Source organism: Gracilinanus agilis, chromosome 4, assembly GCF_016433145.1.
Source record: "Gracilinanus agilis isolate LMUSP501 chromosome 4, AgileGrace, whole genome shotgun sequence".
NCBI classification, from domain to species: Eukaryota; Metazoa; Chordata; class Mammalia; order Didelphimorphia; family Didelphidae; genus Gracilinanus; species Gracilinanus agilis.
In genome coordinates this window covers 208050054-208077818 of record NC_058133.1, presented here as the reverse complement: position 1 = coordinate 208077818, position 27765 = coordinate 208050054, and the positions used below count along the sequence as shown (strand labels likewise).

The window sequence follows — 27765 nt, the reverse complement described above, 5'->3', positions numbered from 1 at the left end:
TTCCATTGTTCCCTTAGATTAAAGGAAGAACAAACACTGAGCCACTGCACCACCTACTGGGCAGAGTACATGTCAAGCACCAGTTTTAGGATCAGAGCTATGGTAATCTTAGAAATCTCTTAGTACAATTCCTATATTCTACCTAAGAGAAAACCGATCTCAAAGAGCAAAATTACTTCCTCAAGGTCACACAAGTCATTAGACTTTCTCCTACCTTTCATATTTTTAGAATGAAGGTTACTGATCAACTGTTTTATTTCAAGAAATACCAGGATTCTCAAGGGAAATGATGAAAAACAAAACAAAACGTGAAGGAAGGTGGCCTAGCAGTACCAGATATTAAACTATACTCTACACCAAGATAAATTCAGAATGGGTGAATGACTTGAATATAAAGAAGGAAACTATAAGTAAATTAAGTGAACACAGAATAGTATACTTGTCAGATCTGTGGGAAAGGGAAGATTTTAAAACCAAGCCAAGAGTTAGGAAAAAATTACAAAATGTAAAATAAATAATTTTGATTATATTAAATTAAAAAGGTTTGGTACAAACAAAAACAATGCCACCAAAATCAGAAGGGAAACAACAAATTGGGAAAAAATCTTTATAACAAAAAACTCTGACAGAGGTATAATTACTCAAATATACAAGGAGCTAAATCAATTGTATAAAAAATCAAGCCATTCCCTAATTGATAAATGGATAAGGGACATGAATAGGAAATGTTCAGATAAAGAAATCAAAAGTATCAATAAGCACATGAGAAAGTGTTCTAAATCTCTAATATTAGAGAAATGCAAATCAAAACAACTCTGAGGTACCACCTCACACTTAGCAGATTGGCTAAAATGACAGCAGGTAAAGAGTAATAAATGTTGGAGGGGATGTGGCAAAATTGGGACAATAATGTATTGCTGGTAGAGTTGTGAACTGATCCAACCATTCTGGATGGCAATTTGGAACTATGCTCAAATAGCTCTAAAAGACTGTCTGCCCTTCGATCCAGCCATGCCATTTCTGGGTTTGTACCCCAAAGAGATCATAGATAAAAAGCTTGTACAAAAATATTTATAGCTGCGCTTTTTGTGGTGGCAAAAAACTGGAAAACGAGGTATGCCCTTCAATTGGGGAATGGCTGAACAAATTGTGGTATATGCTGGTGATAGAATATTATTGTGCCCAAAGGAATAATAAACTGGAAGAATTCCATGTGAACTGGAATGACCTCCAGGAATTGATGCAGAGTGAAAGGAGCAGAGCCAGAAGAACATTGTACACAAAGACTGATACACTATGGTAAAATTGAATGTAATGGATTTCTATACTAGCAGCAATGCAATGACCCAGGACAATTCTGAGGGATTTATGGAAAAGAACACTACCCACATTCAGAGGAAGAACTGCAGGAGTGGAAACACAGAAGAAAAACAACTGCTTGAACACATGGGTTGATGCGGACATGATTAGGGATGTAGACTCAAAATGACCACATCAATGCAACTATTAATAATATGGAAATAAGTCTTGATTGATGACACATGTTAAAACCAGTGGAAATGTGGGTCAGCTGGCGGGGGTTGGGGGAGTTGAAGGGGAAAGTAAAAACATGAATCATGTCACCATAGAAAATTTCTCTAAAAAAATAAATAAATAAATAAATAAATAAATACCAGGATTCTAATACAAAGATGAAATTGCAATATTATCAGCTACCTCCATGTTCAGTGATGCAGGGTCTCATATAATTAATACATCTATCTTTTCCACTATTAAATGTGTTACATAAAAAACTGGAAACAATAGGTATCCCTATTAGATGGGGAAAGGCTGAACTGTGGTATGTGAATGTAGCATAGTATTAGTACATTATAAGAAATAATGACTATGAGGAATTCAAAGAAACATGGGAAGACTTGCCTAGTCTTAAGGAGAATTAAGTAAGCAAACCCAAGATAATATACCAAGGACTTAAACAATGCAAATGAAAACACCCATAAGAGATAGCTGAACTCAGATTAATTACAATGACCAATCTTGGTCCCCTAGACCAAAGGAAATAGCACATTTCTATCCTCTAAGTTGATGTGGGGAACTATGAGAATGGAAAGCTATGGAAACTATCAGCTAAGATCAAAAAGGAAAATGATAAATGCTGGAGGGGATATGGGGAAAAGTGGGATGTTAAAACACTGTTGGTGGAACTGTGAAATGATACAACCATTTTGGAGAGCAATATGAAACCAGGCTCAAAGGGCCACAAAACTATGCATACCCTTTAAATCACTATTGGGTTTGAATCCCAAAGAAACCAGACATAGGGGAAAGGGCCCACTTGTAAAAAAATATTTTTAGCACCTTTTTTTTTGTAGTGGCAAAGAATTAGGGGAATGACTGAACAAGCTATGGAATATGGTTGTAATGAAATACTATTGCATCATAAAAAATGATCAGTAGGATGAGTTCAGAAAAACTTGGAAAGACTCATATGAACTGATACAAAGTAAAGTGAGTAGAATCAGAACAATGTATATAGTAACAGAAATATTATACAATGATCAACTGTGAAAGACTAAACTACTGTCAACAAAACAAGGTCCCAAGATATCCATAAGGGACCCATTATAAAAAATGTTATCCACAGACAAAGAGGGAGCTGTTGGAGTCTGATTGCAGATTGAGCATGCCATCTTTCACTTTATTTCCTTCATGAGTTTTTCATTGTTTGTGTGATATATGTCTTCTGTCTCAGCATGAGGAATATGGCAACATGTATTACATGAAAGCATTGGTGTAACTATATTTACTGCTGGGGGAGGGGAAGTGAGAGGAAGAGAGAAAATCTAAATTAAAATTTTCAGAAAAAAATTTTTTTTTAATTATTTCCACATGTAATTGGGGGGAAAAGTCTAAAAAGCTAAAAAACTCCCCAACAACTATCAGCTTTAGTTATTTGGTTAGTTTTATTATTAGTATTATTACAAAGGGAAGGATTCACAGATTAAAAGAATTTGAGAGTTGGAAGGTGCCTCAGTGTTCATCTAGCCCTATACTAGATGAACTATACTCAAAGAATTCCCTACTATAATATATCCATCAATAGTGATCTACTCAAAAACTTTGGAATGAGAGGGAACTCAATCTTTCAAGACAGCTCTTTTCGATTTTCTGGCAGTTTAAATTGCTAAGAAGTTTTTCTTGACATCTAGATTCAATGTAGGGGAAGGTAATACTGGGAAATGACTTCAGTATAATAAATAAGCAGGGTTGATGATTAAAAAAAGAAAAAAAAAACACCTGGCCCTTGGAATCAACCCTAAGTCGTATTCTTTTTCCTCACATCTTTGTAAACCTGATCCACTCCCCTAACTTTAAAACTACAAGCTTTATGCAAATAATTCCTAAATCTCTATTTCCAGTTCTGACCTCATTCTTGAGCTTCAGATTCACAGGTCCCAACTTTCTGCAGGACACTTTCATTAGAATGCTTCACTAGCATCTCAAATGTTCAAGGAAAGTTTATCTTTCCCACTCTACTGATTCCTTCTTCTAATTTCACTGCTTTCTGTTAATGTTATTATCACCAATGTAGTCTCCGATTTCTAAAATCTTGGCATTATCTCCGATTCCTTCCCTCTCATATTCAATCAGTTACCTAACCCCTAATGATTCTACCTCCACAGTATCTTTTCCATTTGTTCCCCATTTCTAATCCAGCATCTCTAATAGTGACCCTCATAACCATCTGCCTGGGATACTTCAATATGCTCCAAACTCACCTTCCCATTCTAATGAATCCTTTTCTTCTTCTTTTAATTCTGAATTTAAACTCAAAAAAGGAATATTTGCTCTCATTTCCATACACAGAGCAGAATTAAAAAATATTTTCTATTAAACTATGAGTCTCCATGTCATTCTAATTCTGTCCTCTTCTTCCTCCTTTATACATCAGTATATTCCTTTTACCTTCCTTTCTCTTTCTCTTATTCAAATCTTAAGAAAGAACTAATCCACATGTGAAGAAAACACTTGTTTTTTTCTCTTCCCAATCAAATGCTAGCACTCTATTTCATCATATAGTTCCTTCCAATTGCTCAAATAAATGTACCTTTCCAGACTTCTCTGAACTCTTGTATTTCAAAGTTCCTACTTGGTTCTGATCTATCTGTCAGAAATGCTTGAAAGTCCTTTATTTATGCGCCGTTTGGAAGAAGAATTTAATTTTGTGGTTAGCCTTTATATTTACCTTTCAGAATTCAAGATTCACCTTTTATTTATAATAGAAGCTGGCAGCTTTTGTGTGATCTTGACTTTGCTCCCTTGGTATATGAACTATTTCCTTCTAAGGGTTGGTGGTATTTTTTTCTGTGATGTAAGAGCTCTGGATTTTGGCTATGATATTCCCAAATGTTATCAATTTGGCCTTTCTTTCAGAAGGTGATCAGTGGACTTTCACTTTGCCCTCTGATTCTAATAGATTTGGGTAGTTTTCATTTATTATTTCTTGAAATAGTGTCCAGGATTAGAAAAAAAATTAGTTTTCAGGAATTCCAGTGTTTTTAAATGATATCTTTTTAACTTGTTTTTCAGATCAATTGTTTTTATATCAAATATCTGGTATTTTCTATTTTTCTTTTCATTTTAATATTTTTTGCATTCTAGTTTTCAAAGAGTCTATGACTGATAAGGTTTACTAGAACTTCCCCTTCCAATTCTTTCTTGCAGAAATCCAATTTCTTGTGGAAATCCAATTTCTGCAAGAGTTATTATCTAGTTCTCTAGTTTTTGCTTTATTTATTTAAGAATGTGTGCAGTCTTTGTGGAAAAGATTTTTTTTCCCTTTAAAGCTCTGCCTGTAGTTGTTATAGCATTACTCTCTTTTTTTTGGAGGGGGAAGAACTTTTAGATGTACAATAATTCTAGGTATTTGAAGGAGTTTTCTTTGATTTGCTCTCTTTCCAGTCTTTGTTCTTGAATTGGAGTTTTGTGCCAGAGCCAAGCTTGAACCTCTATTGCATTTTTGGTAGGGTAGTCAGAGTTTTTTGGTCTTGCCCTGGGTTACTGAGTTCTTTGGTCTTTAAAGAGAGATGTCTTTATGGCCCTCTATGGCATCTCTGATTACTAGAACATTGGAACCTCCAGGGAATGGGGTGTTCTATACTGCTCCTGGGCTTTTTCTCAGACCTTATCCATCCTTAACACTGGTACTAGATTACTCTTCCTGGAAGATTAGTCTACTAAGTACAACTGAGTAAGGTTGCCAAGTATTTGAATTCCTCCACAAAGTAGCACTATCCTACCTTTCCACCTTTATCTTATACTGATTCTCATTCTATATTTTATGCTCTAGTCATAGCTACTCTTTCCCCAAGAGAGCTATTACAATTTCAACCTCTATACTTTTGTATAAATTATTTCCTTTACTTTAAATGTATTCTTATCTCCCTCTTTGCCAACTAAAAATCCCTATAATCCTTTTAAAAGTCCAACTCAAATACTACTTATTCCTTGAAGCATTCCCTGATCCCTTAATTAATAATATTCTCTCTCAGACAGTATATAGCATTTTGCTTTGCAACTTTCTAATTTACTTACTATATATCAGGAGTCAGCAACGTATGGCTCTCGAGCCATATCTGGCTCTTTAGAGGGCCAGATATGACTCTTTCTGCAGGAGCCATAAAGTTAATTTTTTTTCAGGCGCTGTTACAGGAACGCGCACTGTGAGCACTGTATGGCTCTCACGAAATTACATTTTAAAAAATGTGGCATTTATGGCTCTCACGGCCAAAAAGGTTGCTGACCCCTGCTATATACAGTGCTGTTTTAAAATTCTCTATGCTATTTAGAGGAATTGCCTACTTCCTCTATTATAATGATAAGCTGCAGACAGAAGGGACCCCTGGCTATTTAAATTTTGTATATATCTTCCTACCCATCCCTAGTGTTTAACAAGTTTGTTGAACTAAATTCAAGTATCCCTTATTTTACGGAATAATGAATTCTGAGAAACTTAAACATAAAAGTAATTTTCTATAATCCAAATCATGTTCTGGTTAGTGTTAAAACTAGAGAGAGAGAAAAAAAATCTTCCAATAAGTTGGGCTGAAAACATTTAGTGAGAAAGGAATTAAGAGAAAGGTTGAGAATTTTAATACTGGGATTAATGTGCAGTATTTTGTTAAACTTAAGATTCCTCCTCAAACCATGGAAAACTTTCCTCATACATAGAAAAGTTCATACTACATTTTTACAACTCCTAGGCAAAAGAGAATGAGGATGCTATATTCAAACGAAGCCTAGGAAGTCTTGAAATCCAAAGTTTCAGGGGTGATCAAATTAATCAGTGTTCTACTTTTTTCTAGTCATTGAGTTTGATTAATTTTACAATAACAGATTTACCAAAAAAGCTTAACAAGAAATGCATATGTGGATTCAATAAGGTCAAAACCACTGTATCATGCACAAATTTTCTATCTAGTTTTTATCTTGTATTTTCCAATTTCTACATGTTGTTTCTCTGTCCCTCTTCCCCCTATTGGAAAGCAAGCTCCTTGAAGGCAGGGCCTATTTGCTTTTTTCTTTGTATCTCCAGTACTGAAAGCACTGCTTGATCCATAGTAAGGGTTGAATAAATGTTTATTAAATGACCTTCATATATACCCTCTACCCTCTTCCAAAAAGGGAGGGGAAAAAAAGTAGAACTTTCATCTTTACCTGATTAATAGCTGCTTCATTGTCAGCCAACCCTAATAAGAAGATCCTCACTTTGTCAATCTTCACTGGAACAGTTCTCCCTCTCCACTCTACTTCACTCATAGTAGCTGCCTGTTTGGCTCGAGTCTGGGTGATCAATGACTATGAAGTTTAAAAAAAAAGGGTAGTTTAGTTTTTGCTTTAAGTGAGAACAAATGATATGTAAATGAAGTATACTGCTTTGTCTTAGATACATATTAATATATTCTAAAAACATATTTGGATACATTCTTAAAGTACCTACATAAGATACATAAAACAAGTTCTTTTGTGGCATACACAAAGAACTTAGCTTATGAAAACTTTAAATATGCAGAGTGAATTACTTCCAATTTTTCAGCCAGAAGGCCTTCAGTACCACCAGATCTCAGTCTCATCTGCATTAATTCGCTAATAGCCGACTGGTCCCCTAAGAGAAAGAAAAAATTGAAAATATTCAAAGTTCTAGTCAATTGTCTCAATGACTTTAGATTCAAATAGACCTTAAATAGATTGTATAAAAGCTCCATTAGATATTAAATATATTTAAATGTTTCAAGCAATAGAACTAACTTTCTTTTATAAATCATGAACTTGAATGAGATAATCAAGTTACTCTTTGAAAAATTATTATCATTTAATCTCCAGATATCTTTCAGAATATAAAATGGTAGCATAATTGATGTTTACATTTGTGACAGAATGATCACAGTCATGAAACTTACAATATACCAATGCTGAAGGGGAAATTTTAAGTATATTCCAAAAGTCACTGGGACTGAACTACTACTATCCTTGCTGTTGAGCCTCAAGTTAATATAGGTGGTCTTATTTTAGTATTTTGCTTACCAATATTATAGGCACAATAGCGTATGTTGGGTGAAATCTCTTCCACTCGCTGATTATATAAGACAGCCTGTTCTTCAGTAAAAGCACTAGCTAGCTTTTCATAGATGGTTCTGAGGGAAAAAAAGCAAAGTTATATTTCACTATAGTCTTAAAGGGAAAAAATGATTATGTCATGCTAAAAAAAAATTATAAGTAATATAGTGGCTGAAAATCATAGAAACCCTTTTAGAAGAATATTAGAATAGTATGAGCTAGGCAACTGGGGTTAAATGACTTGCCCAGGATCACACAGCCAGGAAGTATCTGAGGCCAGATCTAAACCGAACTCTAGGCCTGGCACTCTATCCACTATGCTACCTAGCTGCTCTGAAGATTTTTTTTTTCAGGCAAGGAGGTATAAGTGTTTTGGTCAGGGTCACACAGCTAGGAATTATCTGAGGCTGGATCTGAACTCAGAGAGAGAAGTCTTCCTGACTCCAGGCCTAGCACTCTATCCACTGTACCACCTAGCTGCCCCTCCATTTCATTTTTTGTAATGTGCTATAGGTACTCCCGCAATAAATGTACTATAAATCATAGTTCCAAAGGAATCCCTCCAACAGCTGAGGAGCCAAGCACAGAACTGGATATGAAACTACATATTCAATTTAATTATAACTAAAGACTCACTTGCATTTGTTAAAAGCCTCCATTGCTGCCTTCCACTCCTGATGTTCAAAGCGCAGCATTCCTGTTAGGTAAGCCATGTAAGCCTAAAAGTTTGCAAAGAATTAAGTTTAACTTTATCAAAATGCTTCAAAAATCAGTGCTGGAAGTGAATGTCTATTTACTTATTAGAAGAAAATTGACATCAATCCCTCATTCTTTATTAAAAGCAAAAAATGAATCCAAAGAGGATATGAAACCTAGAACATATGTCATGACTACATAATCTTTATTTTTCAATTTAGCAATTCTGTTGTCTTAATGGGAAAGGATAATTTTTTTAAATTGCCTTACAACTAACTGGCTATAATGAGGTCGTAAACAATACTTTGTGGTCATCTGAAGATAATCATGAAATAGCAATATTTATCCTCCCTCTCTCTCTCTCTCTCTCTCTCTCTCTCTCTCTCTCTCTCTCTCTCTCTCTCTCTCTCTCTTTCTCTCTCTCAAAAAGTACTTTCATATCTGCTTATTTCTTATTCTGTGATCTCTTGAAATATATAAGAAAAAAACATTCCATGACCAGGTGAAAAGAAGGTATTATTTCTGAAAAGTCAGTTATTTAAGTGATCATCAAAAATATAAGAACTCCAAGGATACCTTCTAAAAGAGTCAGAACAAGGAGTCTCTCAAATGTCAGTTTATATTCATAACATGAAATTCTATTCAGCAAAAAAAAAAAAAACAACACAACTCAAAAAACAGTGATTAGCCTCTACTCTACTCAAAAAAGCAAAACGAATGTTGACATTAACCTGAGCCTCTAGTTTAGTCTTGGCATCCACCCTATTACTCTCACACAAGCGTTCCAACTCCTCAGCATGTTTCACAGCTTTTCGAAGTCGTGATAACAAATGAAACCGTTTTCGAGGTTCAGTATTTGCTTCTTGTTTAAGCTGCATGGCATAGCTCCAGGCTCTTTCAGCATCCATCAAAATCAAAAGCAAGTATCTAGACAGAACAGAAAAGGCGACAGAGAAATTAAAGAGATAAAAAGGGACCTAATAAGACATGGACATCTGGTTTAAAGACATTCCCCACAAATATCCTCTTTAGATCTTTACAGTTCCTCATCAAGAAATTCATCCTCCTTATAGCTTCAAAAGAGTACATCTAAGCCACTGACTGCCCAACTACACTATTCCTAACTTCACATACTCCAGATAGAGCTCTTCATTTGCCTCATTAGGTATTCTCTTTTGGATAACATCACCCTCTAAAATGCAAATTATCTTTACCTTCAAACTAGCCTCCTCTCAATTTTTCTCCATTGATAAAACCATAATCCAGCCAAAAAATTATTACCTCTAAATTACCCAGCTCTCCTTCATACAATTTAGTAAACAACTACTTATTAAGTACCTAATATGTAAACAGAGGGCTCTGCTAGCCAAGGGAGGAAAATATGAAACTTGTAAGTTGTGTAAGACAGTACCTTCCCTCTAAGACTAAATCCAATTTATTTGTCTATATCTTGTTTGTACATAGTTTTGGGCATACTATCTCCCCCACTGGATTGTGAAGTCCTTGAAAGCAGGACTCCTTTTTTGTCTTTTTTTTTGGTATCCCCAGCATTCAGGACATATTGGACACTTAATAAATGCTTGCTGACTTGATTCCTATAGACTAGCTTATAGGCAAGTAGAGATGGGACATATACAATGATATTCTAACACAAAGTGAAACAAATCTTTTAGAAATGTATAAACAATTGCTACTTGATGTTGGAGAGGGGAAAAGGTTCATGAAAGAGGATGTATTTGAAGTGGGCTTTAAGGCTAGATGGGAATTCAAATGGTAAAGTAAAGGAAGAGGGAAAATATTTTAGCCAGAGGAAATATTATGGGCAAAGATATGGAAACAAGAATTTGCAAGAGGAACAGGGGAGTCTATTCTATCAAGAACATGAGATTCAAAGTGGAGAATAGTATGAAGTAAAACAGATGACAGAATGTGGTAAGACTTTACTAAGTAGTAAAAAAAAGGGTAACCTTTAATAAGTAGACAATAGGGAAACAATAAAGGTTTTTGAGCTAGAATAGTACAACCAGCTCAAATAATTCAGAACCTTTCATTTTGCTGAAGAAACCAAGGCCTAATGAGAACAAGATTTGCACAAAAAAAGATAAAATTGACTGCATTATGAAGTATGCATTGGAAAGTGGCCAGGAATATAGTTTATTAATAAAGGAATATGGTTCCTAAGAGGACCAGAAAGAAAGGCTATTTGTTAACCATGGAACAGGTGGCAAGATATATAAGGGAATGACTGCTTGAACAAGGTCCTTAATGGGGTATAAAAAGAAGAGATTAAGGACAAGCGTAAATGAATTAGTCTGATGGAAGAAAAGGCAAAAGACTGCAACAGAGAAGCAAGTGAATAATGTTTCTGAAAATGATAAGAGGATGGGAGGAGTTGAGGGGACTCCCCTGTAGATGTTGGTCTCAATCTTAAAGGAATGGAAACCAAAGTCATCTGTTTAGAATAGGAGGCATAGTTGAAGATGTTATAGGAGAACTAAAAGTCTGAAACAATCACTGTATGTAATGAGATGGAAAGTATTTGATAGTGTAGTTGGGTTGTTAAGCAGTAGTAAAAATCCAGATGATATTATCTACTGCAAATTTATAGAGTGAAATCAGCCCAATTTCATGAATTTCCTCAGAATCACTCTGTAACTTACAGAACCTGAAGAAACTAGATAATAGCAAGTTTCGAATATGGTTGAAGAGAAAAGAGTGATTCAAAGATGTGAGCTAGTAAAAAACTAGAGAAGTAGATTACATAGTCAAGGCTAAATATAAATCAAAAGGAAGAGAAAGGACTAGAAAAATGGGAACAGAAGGTCCTGATAAGAGACAATGATTTAATGTGAATGAATGAGAGATAGGACAGGCAGTTGTGGTTTAAGTGGAATTTCAAAATTCTCAATATTTGAAAACAGCATATTTTTGTGAAATGGTGACTTCTAAGGTGTGATTATGCTGATATGTAAATGAAGTTGAATGGAGAAGCATATAGAGTTGGAATTTGAGTAACTGTATGATCAAGATTTTGGAGAGTCCTCAGCATGAATGCTTAAATCCTTATGGATAAGTAGGAGGCAGAACAGAGAGGACTAAGTCAGATACTGAATTAATTCAGAATTAATCTGAAGATCAGTAATTGATGACCACAAGCTGGGAGAGATGGATTTTCCTTCAGAAGAAGAAAGGTTATTGAGGAATGATAGTAAAGGAATGGTGTGGAAGGGAGAGTGAGGAACAAGAAGCATATTAATCCCTTCTCGAGTCTGGGGGAGTAGTAGATAGATATCTCCAATGGAGTCATTCCTAAAATATCTGGTCTCAGAGAAAATTAGGTTTTAAGTGAACTAAGGAGGTAGAAGTTATTAATTCTAAGTTCAAAAATATATGGGAATTTGTTGAGGATAGATAGCAGAAGAGTTCCCACATTCTAGGGCACTGTTGGTAAACCTTTTCGAGATTGTGTGTCCAAACTGTACCTTCAAGCTGTCTGTAAGTCCCCCACATTACCCCAGAGAGCAGAGGGAAGAAGTGTTCACATTGGTCTGCTGAGCAGAGGAGTGGGGCATGTGGAAAATGTCCTGTGGAAAATGTGGAGAGGGGGAACAGAGTAATCCCCTCCAGCACCCTGGGGCACATGTGCCACACCTTCCTCAACATGATTCTATGGTCTGATCAGAAAAGGGATACAGGTTTGGGAGGAAGTAATATGGGAATGTGGCTTGCACCTACAGCAATAAGAGTGATAACAAAGACAGGGAAGACAATCGATCAATCAATCAACGGGTACTTATTAAATGCTTTCTACATACCAGGCATCCTGTTAGGTGATATTAAGTATCAAGAATTAAATAATTCCTATTCCCATACATAAAGTATAAACAAACATATAAATTATTGCCAACAGGGAAGGAACCAGTAAATTGAGAGAGAATGGAGGCTTGTGAGAGAGATTGAGTAATGTAATCTGCTGGAACAGTAAGGAAGAGATAGAACCAAATATACATGTATGGGGATTGGCCTTGTCAAGGAGAAAGAGTACCTTTTTGTCAGAGGAGAAAAGGAAGAGTGGGCGATGATGTCAAGAGTTCTGAAAAGTAAAATAAGAGGCAAGGTCCTCAGTTGGGGGTGGGGTGGAGGAGAGGCACTGGAGGATAGAGAAGGTTTAGAATAACTTCTTTGGGGAGTGAAACAAGGAATCAATTAGGGAGAAATAAAAGCACTGTCCAGTAGCACTTAGAGCCTAGGTAAGATTAAATAACATCATGAACCTGGTCAGCATGGTTGTAAGACTTCCTCTATTTGCATTTAGTGATATACTAGAAATAACTGGAACTTAAAAGCATTAATTGCCCCAAATTTCTAAAAAGGAATATCATCTTTGTGTCTATTATGTCCCCAAATGCTATCAATTCTATTTGTATCCCTTTCTTCTTCTCCATTCCTTTCTACTACTGTCCAAATCTGGGCTATTATTTCCTATCTCAAATACAAAAGAAGGCTTCTGGCCAGCCTTTCTCACTTGTCTACTACTCTTTCCAAATCATCCTTTGCCAAACTAATCTTCCTTAAAACCTCTAATGATCTAATGATCATGTGATATTATTGTGCAGTTAGGAATATGGGAAAATTTATGTGAAATAAGCAGAACCAGAAGAACATTATATTAATGACAACAATACAAATGAAAAGAGAACTAAAAGGAAGCTAAGCTCTTGAGTAAATGAAAACCAATGATGTCCTCAGAGGACAGAAAGGCCTAATGTCAGACACTATCACTATGGGGGTGGTTTTCACTTAATTGTTTTTCTTTGTTATAAGAGAGTGTTCAATTCCTAGAGGTAAGAGTTTGTATATGTAAAGATAACTGATATGAAAACAAAAGGCCTCAAAATAAATTTAAAAATTGTTAAAGTCTGCAAAAAATCTTTAAAATAAAAAAGCCTATAATGATGTCCTGTTTTCCTATGTATCAAGTAAACCCTCCTATTTCTAACTTTCAATGTCTTCCAGTTTGTTATCCTACTTTTTCCAACATTTTCCACTATTCCTCAATATTCTGTTTCCACACAGCCCATTCCTATATACTATGCTTAAACCTGTTTCTACACCTTTGCCCATGCTATTATCCTGTGTAAGAAACTCCTATCCCTTATCTTAATTTCCATCCATCAGTCAACATCCAACTTAAGTACCATTTTGTCCATAAAACCTCCTTTAGCAACTAAAACACACACTTCACTTTTTTGAATTCCTACTTATAGTCAGTAATATTCAACCTAACACTTCATTACTTACGTTTTGTCTTCTATTTCATGTGTTTTAGGGCTTCTTCTTTACCTTGACTGCAGAATGTCCAAGATAGAGGGCTTATATTTTGTGTCTGACACAGTGCTGTTCAAAAAGGACTAACATAGATAACTTTTCTTCTTTTTTTTTTTTTTTAAACTCTTTTCTTCCATCTTAGAATCAATACTGTGTATTGGTTCCAGGGCAGAAAAGTGGTAAGGGCTAGGCAATGGGGGTGGTCAAGTGACTTGCCCAGGGTCACACAGCTAAGAAGTGTCTGAGACTAGATATGTTCCCAGGATCTCCAGTCTCTGGGCCTGGCTGTCAATCCACTGCACCATCCAGCTACCCCCAATAACTTTCTTTAAATAAAACACAAGTAGAAAAGTCTTTACTTATTTTTCCTTGAATAAGTAGTTATGCTTTTACCCCTTAGTAGAGTCTTAACTAATAAAAGATTAGGTTCCCAAAGCATGACGAATAATAACCAACTACCATATCAATTAGAAATATTTAGAATATAGGAATAAATCTAAAAAAAATTAATACCTGTTATCAGATAGAAGTTCTTCAGTTACTTTTTTCCCTGTAAATTTGTGTCTATTCCCCATCTTAAAGTTGAGTGTTTTTCGGAGACGTCTTTGTCTACGGGAACAATACCCCCTACAAAGAATCACAAGGAATCAATTATAGTGAAACAAAATGACAGCATAGTTTTTCTTTTCATAGCAATAACAGCATTTTCATGTGGTTGGGGAATGGGGCAAAATCAAGTATTTTATTTGAGATCATTTTTATACTTACTTATACATCAACCAAAACTACTTCAACATCTACTAAATTATATAAGGCATTTAACTATATATTGTGTGACATACAGAAAAATGCAAAAATCAGTCCATGCCCTCAAAGAACTTATATGTAATTGAGGAAACAAAGTATAAATAAATTACAACATAAGGCAACATATAAATACCAAAAAGAATTTTAAGCACACAGAGGAGATATGTTTACTTGCAATTTGCCTTTTTAACATAACAATAACTTGCATTTATATACTGCTTTATAGGCTGCAAGGCACTTCACATACATTATCTCATTTTATACTCACAACTTTGATTAGGTGCTATTAATTTATGCCCATAAAAAAAAGGGGGGTGGTGGCAGCTGAGTGGCTCAGTGGATTGAGAGCTAGGCCTAGAGATGGTAGGTCCTAGGTTCAAATCTGACCTCAGACACTTCCTAGCTGTGTGACCCTGGGCAAGTCACTTAACCCCCATTGCCTAGACCTTACCATTGACTCCAAGACATTTAAAAAAAAACTCCAAGGGTTTAAAAAAAAATAAAAATTTATGCCCATTTTACAGATGAGGTAGCAGACTCAAAGAAGTTAACTGACTTGCCTAGAGTTGTATGGCTAAGTAAATATTCAAAGAGGATACCCAGGTCTTCCTGATTTCAAGATTAATATTCTATTCACTCTGCCATACTTCCTACAGAAACTTTAAATACATAATCTTTGCCAGTTAATAAGAGATTTCTAGTTGACATAATGTAAGAAAATGTTTAAAATAATTTATTAGTTTCCAAAATAAAAATGAAACTGTCAAAATACATCCAATGTGCCACCATTATAAAATGCAGATCCAGATTAAAACAGGTAGCTCTATGCCTGCTCTTGAGTCACAAAGGGGTCTTGACTTTGTGAAAAATTGTGTTATATGAAGAAGTCAGCATTCAACTATAAATATCCTTTAAGTTCTCAATAATCTGCAAGCATTATCAGAGTAAATGGAATGAATCAGAGAGCAATTAGAAATTGATGTCCATTTCCCTTCTCTAATCTAAAACGAAAGCCCATACATTTTTTAATACGCTCAGAGTATTTAAACTAAGATGTCCCGAAAATTCTTTTAAAAAAATAATAAATCTTTACCTTGTTGTAAAAGAGAGGCAAGGATTAGGCAACTGGGGTTAGGTGACTATCTAGGGTTATACAGCTAGGAAATGGCTGAGGCCACATTTGAATCTAGGTATTCCCAACTCACATTTGGCATTCTATCTACTGACCTATTTAACTGTCTCAAAAAAAGCTTTAATAGACTTAAAACTGCACAAAGACTTTTTGAGGTACCTTGGACTTGCTATAAAATTGATTGATATTTAGTATTGCAAAGTATCATACTGTCTTACACAATGTTAACTTACAATGTAGTATTTTATTATTTACAATCTGAGTACATTTATTTTCCTACAAAAGATTACATCCAAGTTTTGCTACAAATAAAACTATAATGCCACCCCTAACATTTACCCTCCTGTACAACATTATGAATCCCAAAGAACTAAATTTTACTAAATATACAGTTGAGGTTATAATACAGATAATTCAATGACTGAAGACAGTGTGATGGACAGAGCCTGAACTTGGAGGTGGAAACCTGCAATTGAATCTGTGCTGCAATATACTTACTACATTGCATACTGAATTACTGAATGACAAGTTAATTTCTGAACCCCTCTTTTTGCCACCTGTAAAATGGGGATAATATTCACATTACCTCCCTAACCATGAAAACTATATAAATATTATTATCATAACTTTTAATTTTAGCAAATATTCTCATGAATGAATCTGTAATTCTATCATGTTGAATGAGTAAGCCTCTTTTCACTAGATTTAGGTGTAGGGGTTTATTTTTTAAATTAATTGTCTTGAATCAGGACACTACTACATTGTTGTTGAGTTGCGAACTGATCCAACCATTCTGGAGGGCAATTTGTCAAAAAACTGACCTTTTGTATTAAAGTAATACCACTACTAGGTCTGTGTCCCAAAGAGATAATAAAAAAGAGGAGAAAGGACCTACTTGTACAAAAATATTTATAGCAGCTCTTTTTGTGGTGGCAAAGAATTGAAATTGAAGGAATGCCCATCCATTGGGGAATGAATGAACAAACTGTGGTATATTGGTGATGGAATACTACTCTGCTATAAGAAATTTTAAGCAGAATGATTTCAGAAAAAGCTGGAAAGATCTACATGAACTGACACAGAGTGACATAAGCAAAACCAGAACGTTGGACACAGAAACAGCAATACAGTATAATGATCAACTGTGAAAACTTGGCTACTCTCAGCAATGATCTAGAATAATTCTAAAGGACTTATTTCAGGGAATACTACCCACCTCCAGAGAAAGAACTGTTGGGAGTCAGATGAATGAGGATCAAAGCATACTTTTTAATTTGAGGTTTTGGTTTTGTGTGAGTGTGCTACTACAACAATGACTAATGTGAAAATGTATTTTGCATGATAATACATGTATGGCCCAGATCAAATTGCTTATCATCTCCCAGAGTCGGGAGGAAAGAGGAAGAAGGGAGACAGTTTAGATCTTATAATTTTGGAAAATCTATGATGAAAATTATTATTACATGTAATTGGGAAAACAAAATATCTTTGAATTAAGAAAAATAAAGAAATAAGAAATAATAAAAAACAATAGAGAATAAGTTTTTAAAAATTAACTGTTTTGGGAGGTACAATTTAAGTTTTAGGTTAACTATATATAATATTTTAAACCCTTACCTTATGCCTTAGAATCAATACTGTGAACTGGTTCTAAGGCAAAAGAGTGGTAAGAGCTAGGCAATGGGTGTCCAGTGACTTGCCCAGGGTAACACAGCTAGGAAGCATCTGAGGCCAGATTTGTACCCAGGACCTCTCTGGGCCTAGCTCTCAATCCACTGAGCCACCCAGCTGCCCTCTTAAATATATATATATATATATATATATATATTTTTTTTTTTTTAATTTTATTTTATTAAGAAAATTTTTACATGGTTACATGATTCATGTTCTTTCCCTCCCCTCCTCCCACCTCTCCTTCAGTAACCAACAAGTAATTCCACTGGGTTTTATAAGTGTTATTGATCAAGACATATTTCCATATTATTGATATTTGCACTAGGGTGAATGTTTAGAGTCTATATCCCCAATCATAAGTCCATCAACTCATGTGATCAAGCAGTTGTTTTTCTTCTGTGTTTCTGCTCCCACAGTTCTTTCTCTGAATTTAACTATATATTTTGAAACATCAATTTAGACATATTAAAGTGACACACATTTTCTATCAACATAATTACACACATAGGACTTCAACATACTAACCTGTATCTCTGAAAATCTCCATGCCGTAAACCATGTTGCTGTTGGGATTCCTTAATAATTTGAAGGACTGGTGCTAAGATTAAGGAAAAGCTTACCATGATATATTCCAAATAATCTTTCCTTATTATTTTAAATTCATTTAAAAATAATTTTGAGATCACTTTTTGAGACACAGAAAAAAACAAAGAGAATGGATAAGTGCGCAGAAAAGAATAAAGAGTATGGATAAGTGTAACATCCCACATTTATGTTAAAAAAAGTTAAGCCAAAAAGCACAAGATGGGGGAGGCACAGCTAAATGTCAATTTATGTGAAAAAGAATTGGAGATTTTAGTTGTCTGCAAGTTAAATACAATTTAACAAGGTGCAACCAAAAAAGCTAATTAGATCTTGGGCTGCATAACTCAAAAGTACAATATCCAGAACGAGAAAAAATAATACCACTGGTACTTTGTTGGTTCAGACTCCCCTTGAATGTTCTGTGTCTAGGTATGAGTACATTTTAAGAGGGAAATTAACAAAGCAAGAAGCAGCATGACACAATACTGGGGATACTCCTATTTCCGTCATAGGATATGTGACCACAAGTCACTTTATTTCTTGTGGATTTTAAAATTAATATTCAATATCTCCAAAGTATAATATTTCTAGAGATTTATTAATATTTAACTAGAGAGCTAGAGAACACAGAGAATGTTTCTCACTCACTTCACGTGGAAGAGAGAGCTAGGGCAACAAGGACCAGTCATCACTCAATTCACATGGAAGAGAGAGAAGGGTGTTACCCAAAACTTATATACAATCATGCAAAAGATGAACATAAATAGAAAGGAAAAGTAACTGTGGGTAATACAGAAAGGAATCCTGGACAATGCAGTTCCAGGGGTTCAAGATTTTCCAACTATACATTCTCTTTGTTCCAGACACATAAGAGCTGCTGTTCTACAGAAATGAAAATAGTTTAAAAAGTGTTCCCAAACTGATGAAATCCAGACACCGAAAAACTGATAACAAAGCTCATACCTCAAAACCATGTTATAGGTTCATAGTTAGAGAATTAGAGACATTTAATCTGAAAGAATAACACAAAGGGATTATCTGATATCTTTCTTTAAATATCATAAAGGCTATCATATAAAAAAGGTATAAAACATTCTAGGCAATTTTAGAGGTCTACAAGGAAAACAGACTTCAACTGAGTAATGGAAGCAGTATGGCCTAGATTTGCAGTTAAAGAATATGATCTGCATTATGTCATTTTGTTTTGTTCTTTAAGAAGATAGTGGTAGAGATGAACTCACCCATAAAATGGAAGCAGATAGCAGAGTAGATTAGAAACCAAAATCCTACCATATGCCGTCTACAAGAAACACACACGAGACAGGTAGACACACAGGGTAAAGGTAAAAGGCTGGAGCAAAAATCTATTGGGCATCAACCAAGAAAAAGAAAGCAGGAGCCACAATCATGATATCTGAAAAAGCCAAAGTAAAAATAGATCTGATTAAAAGAGATAAGGAAGGTAATTACATCCTGATAAAAGGCAGTATAGACAATGAAGAAATAGCAGAAGTCGACATGTATGCACCAAATGGCATAGCATCCAGATTTTTAAAGAAACTAGTGGAGCTTAAGGGGGAAATTGACAGTAAAACTATATTAGTGGGAGATCTGAACCTTCCTCTATCAGATCTAGATAAATCAAACCAAAAAATAAATAAGAAAAAGGTAAGAGATGTGAATGAAATCTTAGAAAATCAGAGTTAATAGATATATGGAGAAAAATAAATAGGGACAAAAAGGAATACATCTTCTTTCCAGCAGCACATGGTACATTCACAAAGATGGACCATGTACTAAAGCATAAAAACATTGCAAACTGTGAAGATGGGATTAACTCTATCCTGCCCATTTTTAGATTTAATCACCAGAAGTGTATACACCTCACTTTCACTTGAGTGGGGGAGGTCTGTAACCCATGTGTGTGAAAGTGGGTGATGAATCAGAATTGACTGACTGATTGTCCCCTGGAAAGTCCTAAGCAGAGCTTTAAAAGCCTGTAATTGGTACAAGTAAAATGGAAGGAAGGCACAGGAAGTGACAAAAGGAATGGTCTTTAAAAGTGGCCAGAACTTCCTGGGATGCTCTTTCACCTTGAACTGGACCCTGGAGGAGCTCTGGCTGAGGACCTTGGACTGCTTTCTATTTCTCCTTAGAACTACCATGTCGGTAAGTGAAGAAGACTGACTCCTTTTCCTGGATTTTCTGAAGTGGCTAGCCTCAGGAGAGGCCTGCCTTCTTGAGAGAGGCTTTGTGAATGAAGCCCTTGCTCAGGCCCTCGGCTCAAGGATGAGGCCCCTCCAGCTGAGGACTAATTAACCCTGGCTGGGTTGAGCAAGGGGCCAGAGCAAAATACTTAGCATGTTAGGTTAGCTATCTTGCCCTGTCCTCTCTCTGATTTTCTTACTTGTAAATACATTACCATAAAAATCATTTGAAATTGAGTAATCAACTCCTGTTGACCCTACTCAAATATTCAGTCCAATCATAATTTTTACCCTTTATAAAACAAAAGAAGATAGTGGCAAAAGGCATCTGGGTGATGGAGGAGGAAGGAGAGAATTCTTGCTGAATAGCTTCAAAATTTTTCAATAAAATGTGAAGCAAGGTTCTCAGGCTCTTCCAGCTGTAATGGATGGCAGTGAGAATTGGATTATAAAGAACTGAGCACCTCTGATGCTTTTGAACTTTGATGTTCTGGATAGCAAGGAGATAAAATCAGTCAATACTTAAAACTGATTCAGATTAACTATGGAAGGATAAATACTGAAGCTCAAATATGCCGATACTGAGAAAGATTGAAGGGAAAAGAAGAAGAGTATGACAAGAGAATGAGATCAAGTGTCCTGGAAGCTTTGATAGACTTTGGGAGAGAGTGGAAGATAGACAGACCTGGCATGCTATGGACCATGAGGTCACAAAGAGTAAGACACAAGCAAACCACAAGGTTCAAAGTTGAGAGGGTTTCGGGAGAAGGAGACATGGGAAGTTTGAGAGGATTGGAAAAGTCACTGAGGTGATGGAATAGTGAATTAATTATAGGTGTATGAAAGAATTGCCTTAAATTAAAGAGGTTATATAAAATAAATCTGAGGTAGCCCAAATCAGCATGGTTTTATGATTTTCTCTAGTTTCATTCAGCAGGAGGACTAGAGTGAAGGCTGGTGATGGTAGGAGTCATTCAGAGTAATTTGAAGTTTGAGGTTTAGCAGGGCAAGATCTGCAATACATTAAAGGGACAACGGTCTCAAGAGAAGATGACAGTGTAGACTTGAAGTAGTTTACTAAGAGATCAAGATGGGGAACGGAGAAGAAATGTGTAGTTGGTGCCTGAGAAAAAACTGAGGATTCAAGGGACTGGAGGACACCTTGTGGATAAAGAACAGGGTTTAGGATTACCAGGCATAAAGGAAAAGTAGAATGACAACAGATTGTGATCAGATAAGGGAATTTCTGATGCATTTGTGGGAGATGGTGAAGTCAATAGTATGGCTATCTGTATAGTCTATATAGTGGCTGAAGTGGAGAAGTAGGTCTTATGAAATAAGTTTAGGTACTATGATGTTTGGGTGTTTGAGAAAATATCCAAATGTATGCTGAAGTCTCCCAATAATTGAACAGGAACAAGGAAAGAAGGGAAATGTCTTGGGAGATCAGGAGACAACAGCTACCAGAATTGTGACGGAGTGGTAGATATTTATTGGATAAACTTCAGAGGAGAGGTCATTGAATGATGGTGTTAAGAGGGAGAATTTGGAAGTGGCAATGGGAAGCAAGGTGTATTCCAACTCTTCCATCTCAACCAATAAGTAGGGGGGGGATAAGTTAAAGTTCAGTCAGTGCTAGAAAGGGAATCTGGGGAGACTATATGTCATCAGAAAGAAGACAGGTCTAAATGAGAGCCAGAAGGAATAAGGAACTGGGAAAGGAAAAGATTTAAGATAAAGTACTTTGTTACCTGTGGCATTCCGGAGACCATGGCTGAAGGGGCAGGTAATTTTAGAGTTAGACATTGCAGGGAAGGGGGAAAAGGAATAAGAGATTGAGCAGTGAAAGAGAACAGAATTTTGAATGATAGTATGTCTCTCAGTTGCAATAGAACATTTCCAACAAGCTGTTCCATAGGCATATTAAATTCAATAGGTCTAAAACAGAACTCATCTTTATTTCCAAAGCCATTTTTCCTCCTAATTTCCCTACTTCCATTAAAGGTATCACCATCCTTCTAGTCATCCAGGTTTATAACATGATATTCTCAATTTTTTCCTCTCTCTTACCTTTAGTAAACATTTGCCACACCTTATAAATCCTACATCCATAATATAATTCTTGTCCATTCTCTTTACAGTCAATGCCACCCTAGTTCAGGTCCTCATCACCTCTCATCTGTACTACTACAATAGTTTCATTTCCCTACATCTCCTTTAATCCTCCCCACAAAATCTATCAAACTGATTTCCCTAAACCAGTGATTGAGAACCTTTTAGAGGGGCAGGTGATGTGAGAAATGTCCTCAGATGTTTATGGAGAGGGGGAAAGGGAGCATCCCATCCCTGTGTCCCTCTGGCTTTCTAGTAAAACTCTGACAAGAGCAGGCAGAGTTCTGAGGGCCCCCTCTGGCACACATGCCATAAGTTCACCACCACAGCCCTAAACCATTCTTCTGACTACATTATCATCCCTACTTTTCCCTTAATCCCTACCAAGAAACTCCAGTGACTCCTTATTATCTCTAGGGTAATATACCAACTCCTTGTGTTTGGCATCTAAAGCCTTTAACAATCTGGCACCAAACAACTTTTCTCTGTTGATTTCATACTACTCTCTCTCCATTACAGATTCTACATTCTAGCCAAACTGCTTTTTGCTGCTTCCTACACAGGATAGGTTATACCTCATCTCCAGGCCTCTACACAGGCTATCCTTCATACCTATAATGCATTCTCTTCTTTAAAAAGTTTCTTAGAATCTTTTACTTTCTTCAAAGCTCACCCCATATGTCACTTCCCACAAGAAGCCTGTCCTGGTCCCCTCAGTTGTTAGTGCTCCAATTCCCTACCCCCAAAAGAGCTTTGTATCTACTTAGCTGTGAACATATTTTTTGACCCCAGTAAAATTTAAATTCCTTGAGGGCAAGAACTATTGTTTTTGTTTGTGTCTCCCAATGTCTAGCACGGTGCCTGACACATGATAGGGCCTGAAGAAAAGCTTGTTGAATGAATTCCCTATTCTTGATATGCCCTCCCCTTTCTAATGCTTTTGATCACATTGCTGCTTCCATACCTATCTTTTAAACCTTACCATCCCATCTAGATCTTAAGTCCCTTCCTTCAAGGTATAATTGGGGTGCCATATCCTCTATAGTTTTAATTGACAGCACACACCAGTGTTTCCCCATCTCACCACAATGTGGTCATTTTTTTCTCCTCAGATTTTTCATTTCACTTTTCTATTTTTTACTTTATACTCTCAATTACCTTTATACCACAGTTAGTGGCAGTCTTCATCCCTTTCCCTACATCCATTAGAATATAGGCTAGACAAGGTCTAGGTCATATTTAGTTTTATAACCCTAGTACAGTACTTTGCACATAGTACTAAGTCTAATAGATGTTTGTTGAGTTTACTTTAGAGTTGTTCAAAAATAGAATGGAGGTGCCTCATGAGATATTGAATTTGCCTGCACTGGAAGTCACAAGATCATAGATTTGGGGTTCGAAGGGACTTTATCAGTCAAGCAGAAGCTAGTCACTTGTCACATAAGATTTAAATCTCAAAGGAAAATTAAAAGTCACTTAGTCTCATCCCTTTATTTTACAGATGAGGGTGACAGAGCCAGGATTTAAATCTAGGAAGATGGGAGAATTAATTTATTTTTAGGAGTTGGGCTAGAGGACCTCTGAGGTGTTTCTCAACCCTAAAATACTGTAAGATGATGAACATATAAAGGAACCAGCAAAGTTTTATTTCTGCTAAATATTCCTACTATGAAGTAACTTTGTTCAGGTTTATTTCTTTCAGCATTCCTAAACTAACCACTGAAACGCTACTCTGTAATTTTAAGAACTAGCTCTTTATTTTACACAAAGAATCACTTTGTAAAATAGGAGCTCGAATAGGCAATTTTCTGATAGTAAACACTGAAGTGCTTTAGATTACTTTTAAGAGTTCCCTGAACAAAACCTAAACACATCCAATGTTCTATTTAGACTCAGTGCTAGAGGCACTAGGATTATAGGATCAAAAATTTAGGATTGGAAGGGAACCAATATTATTTTACAAATGAGAGACCTGAGACTCTGAAATGTTAAGTGGCTTGCCCAAGGCTGTATAGGTAGTAAGAAGCAAAGCTGGGATTTAAACTCAGATAAATATTTACTATTATAGCTGACTCTTTATAGTTACTTCCCAAATTGGAAACTAATCTGCTTACCTGCATTCCTTTTGTTTAGCAAATAGGAAACTCAATTAAGGCAGAAAGCTAGGATTTGTTAAAAGCTCCTTTTTTCCTCTAAGTACACTCAGAGAAAATGTCCAAACAATTGTTTGAAGACTGGTAGGATTTATTTAAAAAATTTCTATAACACAAAAGGGCACCTATTCTAATACTACAGGTATAACTACCCTAGTCTCAAAGAACAGATCTAAAGATGTGGGAAAAATCAGACACTTGCTCCAGTTGCATATGTTCTCAGGGAAATGATCAGTTCTTTCCTAGCTATCTACCTTGTACTAGCCATTCTCTCCTGTTTCCCCTTCTTGACCCCCTTGCTGAATCAATTCAATTCTACACTGTCTTCTCTTAAATCTCTAGCTTCTTTATTATATTGTCAATTACTTCCAGTCAAACCTCAGCCTTTGATCGCTTCCATCATTCCTCACTTTTGTTCCTACACACATGCTGCTGAAAGAAGATACAGAAAATGATGCAATCATTCTGACAGGCTCCACTACAAGTTTATGTTATATAACCTCAAATGGACCCTCACAGCTATTAGGTAATCTTATTATATCTCTTTTGCCAATTCAATATCCCATTTTCCACATGGACTCTTCCAGACTTCTTCATCTCTCTTCAAACTTCCCATGGCTCTTTCCTTCCCTGATTTTAGCAGCTAAGAGCACTGCCTCATTTTATAGAAAAAAAATTGAGGTAATATGTCATGAACTCCCTTCTTCTTCAATTCCTATCCCTCAGGAGCCTTCTGACACTTCTTCACCCATCTCACATAATTAAATGGCCTTCTTCCTTACCAAGGCTAACCCCTCTACTTGTTCACAGATTGTTCACAGTCATTTCCACTCTCACTTATTTTCAGTCTTTACTGGATCATTTCCTAGTGCCTAAGAATATGCCTATTCCTGAAAACCTCACTTGATCCTTTCAACTCTATCATCCTATATCTTTTCTGCCCTTTATAGCTAAACTCCTTTAAAAGGTATCTACAATAAGTATCTCCACTTTCTCTCCTCACTCTTAACTACTTACAATTCAGTTTTCAATCTTATCATTCCACCAAAACTGCTTTCTCCAAAATTACTAATGATCTGTTATCCAAAGGCCAAATCAAATCCAATAAATCCTCATTCTCCTAGACCTCTCTGCAGTTTTTGACATTATTGATCACTCTCTCCTCTTTTATACTGTCTTTTCTTTAGGCTTTCAGGGCTTATTCTCTTCTGATTCTGCTATCTATCAGACCACTCTGTCTTTGCTGGATCCTCCTCTGGATCATGCCCTCTAACCACAGGTGTCCCTCAGGGTTCAGTTTTGGGCCTTCTCTTCTCCAAATATACTACTTCACTTGATCTTAACATTTCCTCTGAATTTAATTACTATCTTTATGCAGATGTTTCTCAAATCTACCTTGCCTGCTGAATCTGCTGACATTCAATCTTGTATCTCTAACTCTTTTCGGACTTCTTGAACTGGATGTCCAAGAGACATCTTTCCCCCTAAACTTTCTCTTCCCACCACTCCCACCTTCCTATTAATATAGAAGGAAACAGCATCTTTCCAGTCCTTCAGGTTTGCAATCTAGGAGTCATCCTGGATTCCTCACTATCTCTCAACCCCCATCTCTAAGCTGTTACCAAGGACTGCCAATTTCAGTTTTGTAACATATCTCAAATATGTTCCCTTCTCTCCTCTAATAATCGCATCACTCTACTGCAGGCTTTCATCTCATATCTGGATTACTGAAATAGCCTGCTGGTAGGTCTGCCTACCTCAAGTCTCCCCATGTAAATCCATCCTGCTACTAAAGTGATTTTCCTAAAGCATAGGTCTGATGTCACCCCCTCCCTTACCCCCCACTCAATAAACTCCTATTGCTTCCTATTGTCTCCAGAAGCAAATATAAAATGTTTTTTGGAATTCAAAATCCTTCATAACCTAGCCCTCTTCTACCTTTCTAGTCTTCTCATACTTTATTTCTCAAAATATCCTCTTTAAACTAATGATACTGGCCTCTTGGCTGTTCCATGAAAAGACATTCCATTTCTTGGCTCCAGGAATCTTCTCTAGCTGTCCTCAGGATCTGGAATGCTCTCTCTTCTCTGCTCCAACTACTGACCTCTTTGGCTGTAAGTCCCAATCTTCCACAGGAAGTCTTCCCTTAATACCAGTGTCTTTTTTCTGCTAATTATCTCCTATTTGTTCTATATGTGGCTTTCTTTATACATGTTTGTTGCATGATGTCTCCCCTATTAGATGGTAAGCTCTATGAAGGCAGGGACTGTCTTCTGCTTCTTTTTGTATCCCCAGCACTTAGTCCAGTGCCTGGCACATAGTAGGCATTTAGTAAATGCTGGCTGATTGATCTGTTGGGTTGATACCTAGTATCCAAAATGTAGGTGCCAGCATATTAAAAAATATACTTGGCCCCTTATCTTCCACCTGCATTCTTTCTTCTTTTTTAAAACTTTCTGTCCCAGAAACAACTCAAAGACAGAAGGGCAAGGGCTAGACAGAGTTAAGTGACTTGCCCAGGGCTACATAGCTAGTTAAGTGTCTGAACCCAGATTTGAAACCAGGTCTTCCTGTCCCCAGACCTGATTCTCTATCCACTGAGCTACCTAATTGCCCCTTCAAAGTATAATCTTTAAAATGAAAAACAAAAACAAGAAAGATGCTCACTAGAATATTTAATTGCCTTCTAATCCAGTTAATTTGAAGCTTCTAACACTATCTGTACATGCAACATTTAATTGAAATGTGCAACTACACCATTTTAAAAAGGAGCCATGGCCTTGGTTCATGAGCAGACACTACATATGACTTCACACCATATGTCAGCTTTCAGTTATCACATTGGATGTGACAGAAATGTTTACTCTTTTAAACAGTTTATAGAAGGCTACAAACTGGTATAATACATCAATTCACTTCTTACAGTTAAAAGAAAACCAGAAAATGGTCTTTCTGACAAGCACATCTGATTTTCCTCCTTCCCCCAAGGCACAATATGCCTTTAGAACAATTTTTAAACTTTGGTTAAGAATTTGTCTATAGTGAACTCTTATTGAACCTGGAAGGTATTAACGACTGCCTCAATTTCTGGGAAGGGGGAACCAAACCAACAAAGTCTCATTTACCAACCTGTATTCTGAGGATAGGCTCAGGAACCATCGACTAGGTGAGCATAAGTCCTGCCTTGCTATCAATGACAAGGGGGCTGAAAGTGTGACATTCATAAGCCAAAGACTAAGCCATCGTGGTGGCCTCTTCCGCAGAAAGAGGAGTATAAAGAGAAGAAAGTGTGCGCGCACAACAACTCTCCAGGGCCTGGGGAGAAAAGGGGGTCTTTTAGCTATCTCCTCCTCACCTCCCACCTCCACGATCAAGGTCCAAGAAAGGAGAGGAACAAGGTGGCAACAGAGAGGAAAGCTCGGGGGGGGGGGGGGGGGGGAGGTAATGGGGGAAA

General features: G+C 36.4%; 1 protein-coding gene across 3 annotated transcripts in view; it reads right to left on the bottom strand.

Annotated features, from left to right (window-relative positions):
- Positions 1-27765, bottom strand: part of SRP68 (signal recognition particle 68) — a 52950-nt gene that overhangs the window by 24601 nt on the left and 584 nt on the right. Inside the window, exons 2-8 of one of the 3 annotated variants that reach the window (XM_044674677.1) lie at positions 17780-17846; positions 14155-14268; positions 9045-9240; positions 8254-8336; positions 7585-7694; positions 7083-7165; positions 6718-6858 (exon numbers count right to left, since the gene is read on the bottom strand). In XM_044674677.1, coding sequence (XP_044530612.1) covers positions 6718-6858; positions 7083-7165; positions 7585-7694; positions 8254-8336; positions 9045-9240; positions 14155-14268; positions 17780-17846 — 794 coding nt within the window. Of the gene's footprint in view, positions 1-6717; positions 6859-7082; positions 7166-7573; positions 7695-8253; positions 8337-9044; positions 9241-14154; positions 14269-17779; positions 17847-27765 lie in introns of all 3 variants that reach the window. The other 2 variants (XM_044674678.1, XM_044674680.1) reach the window with 2 other exon arrangements.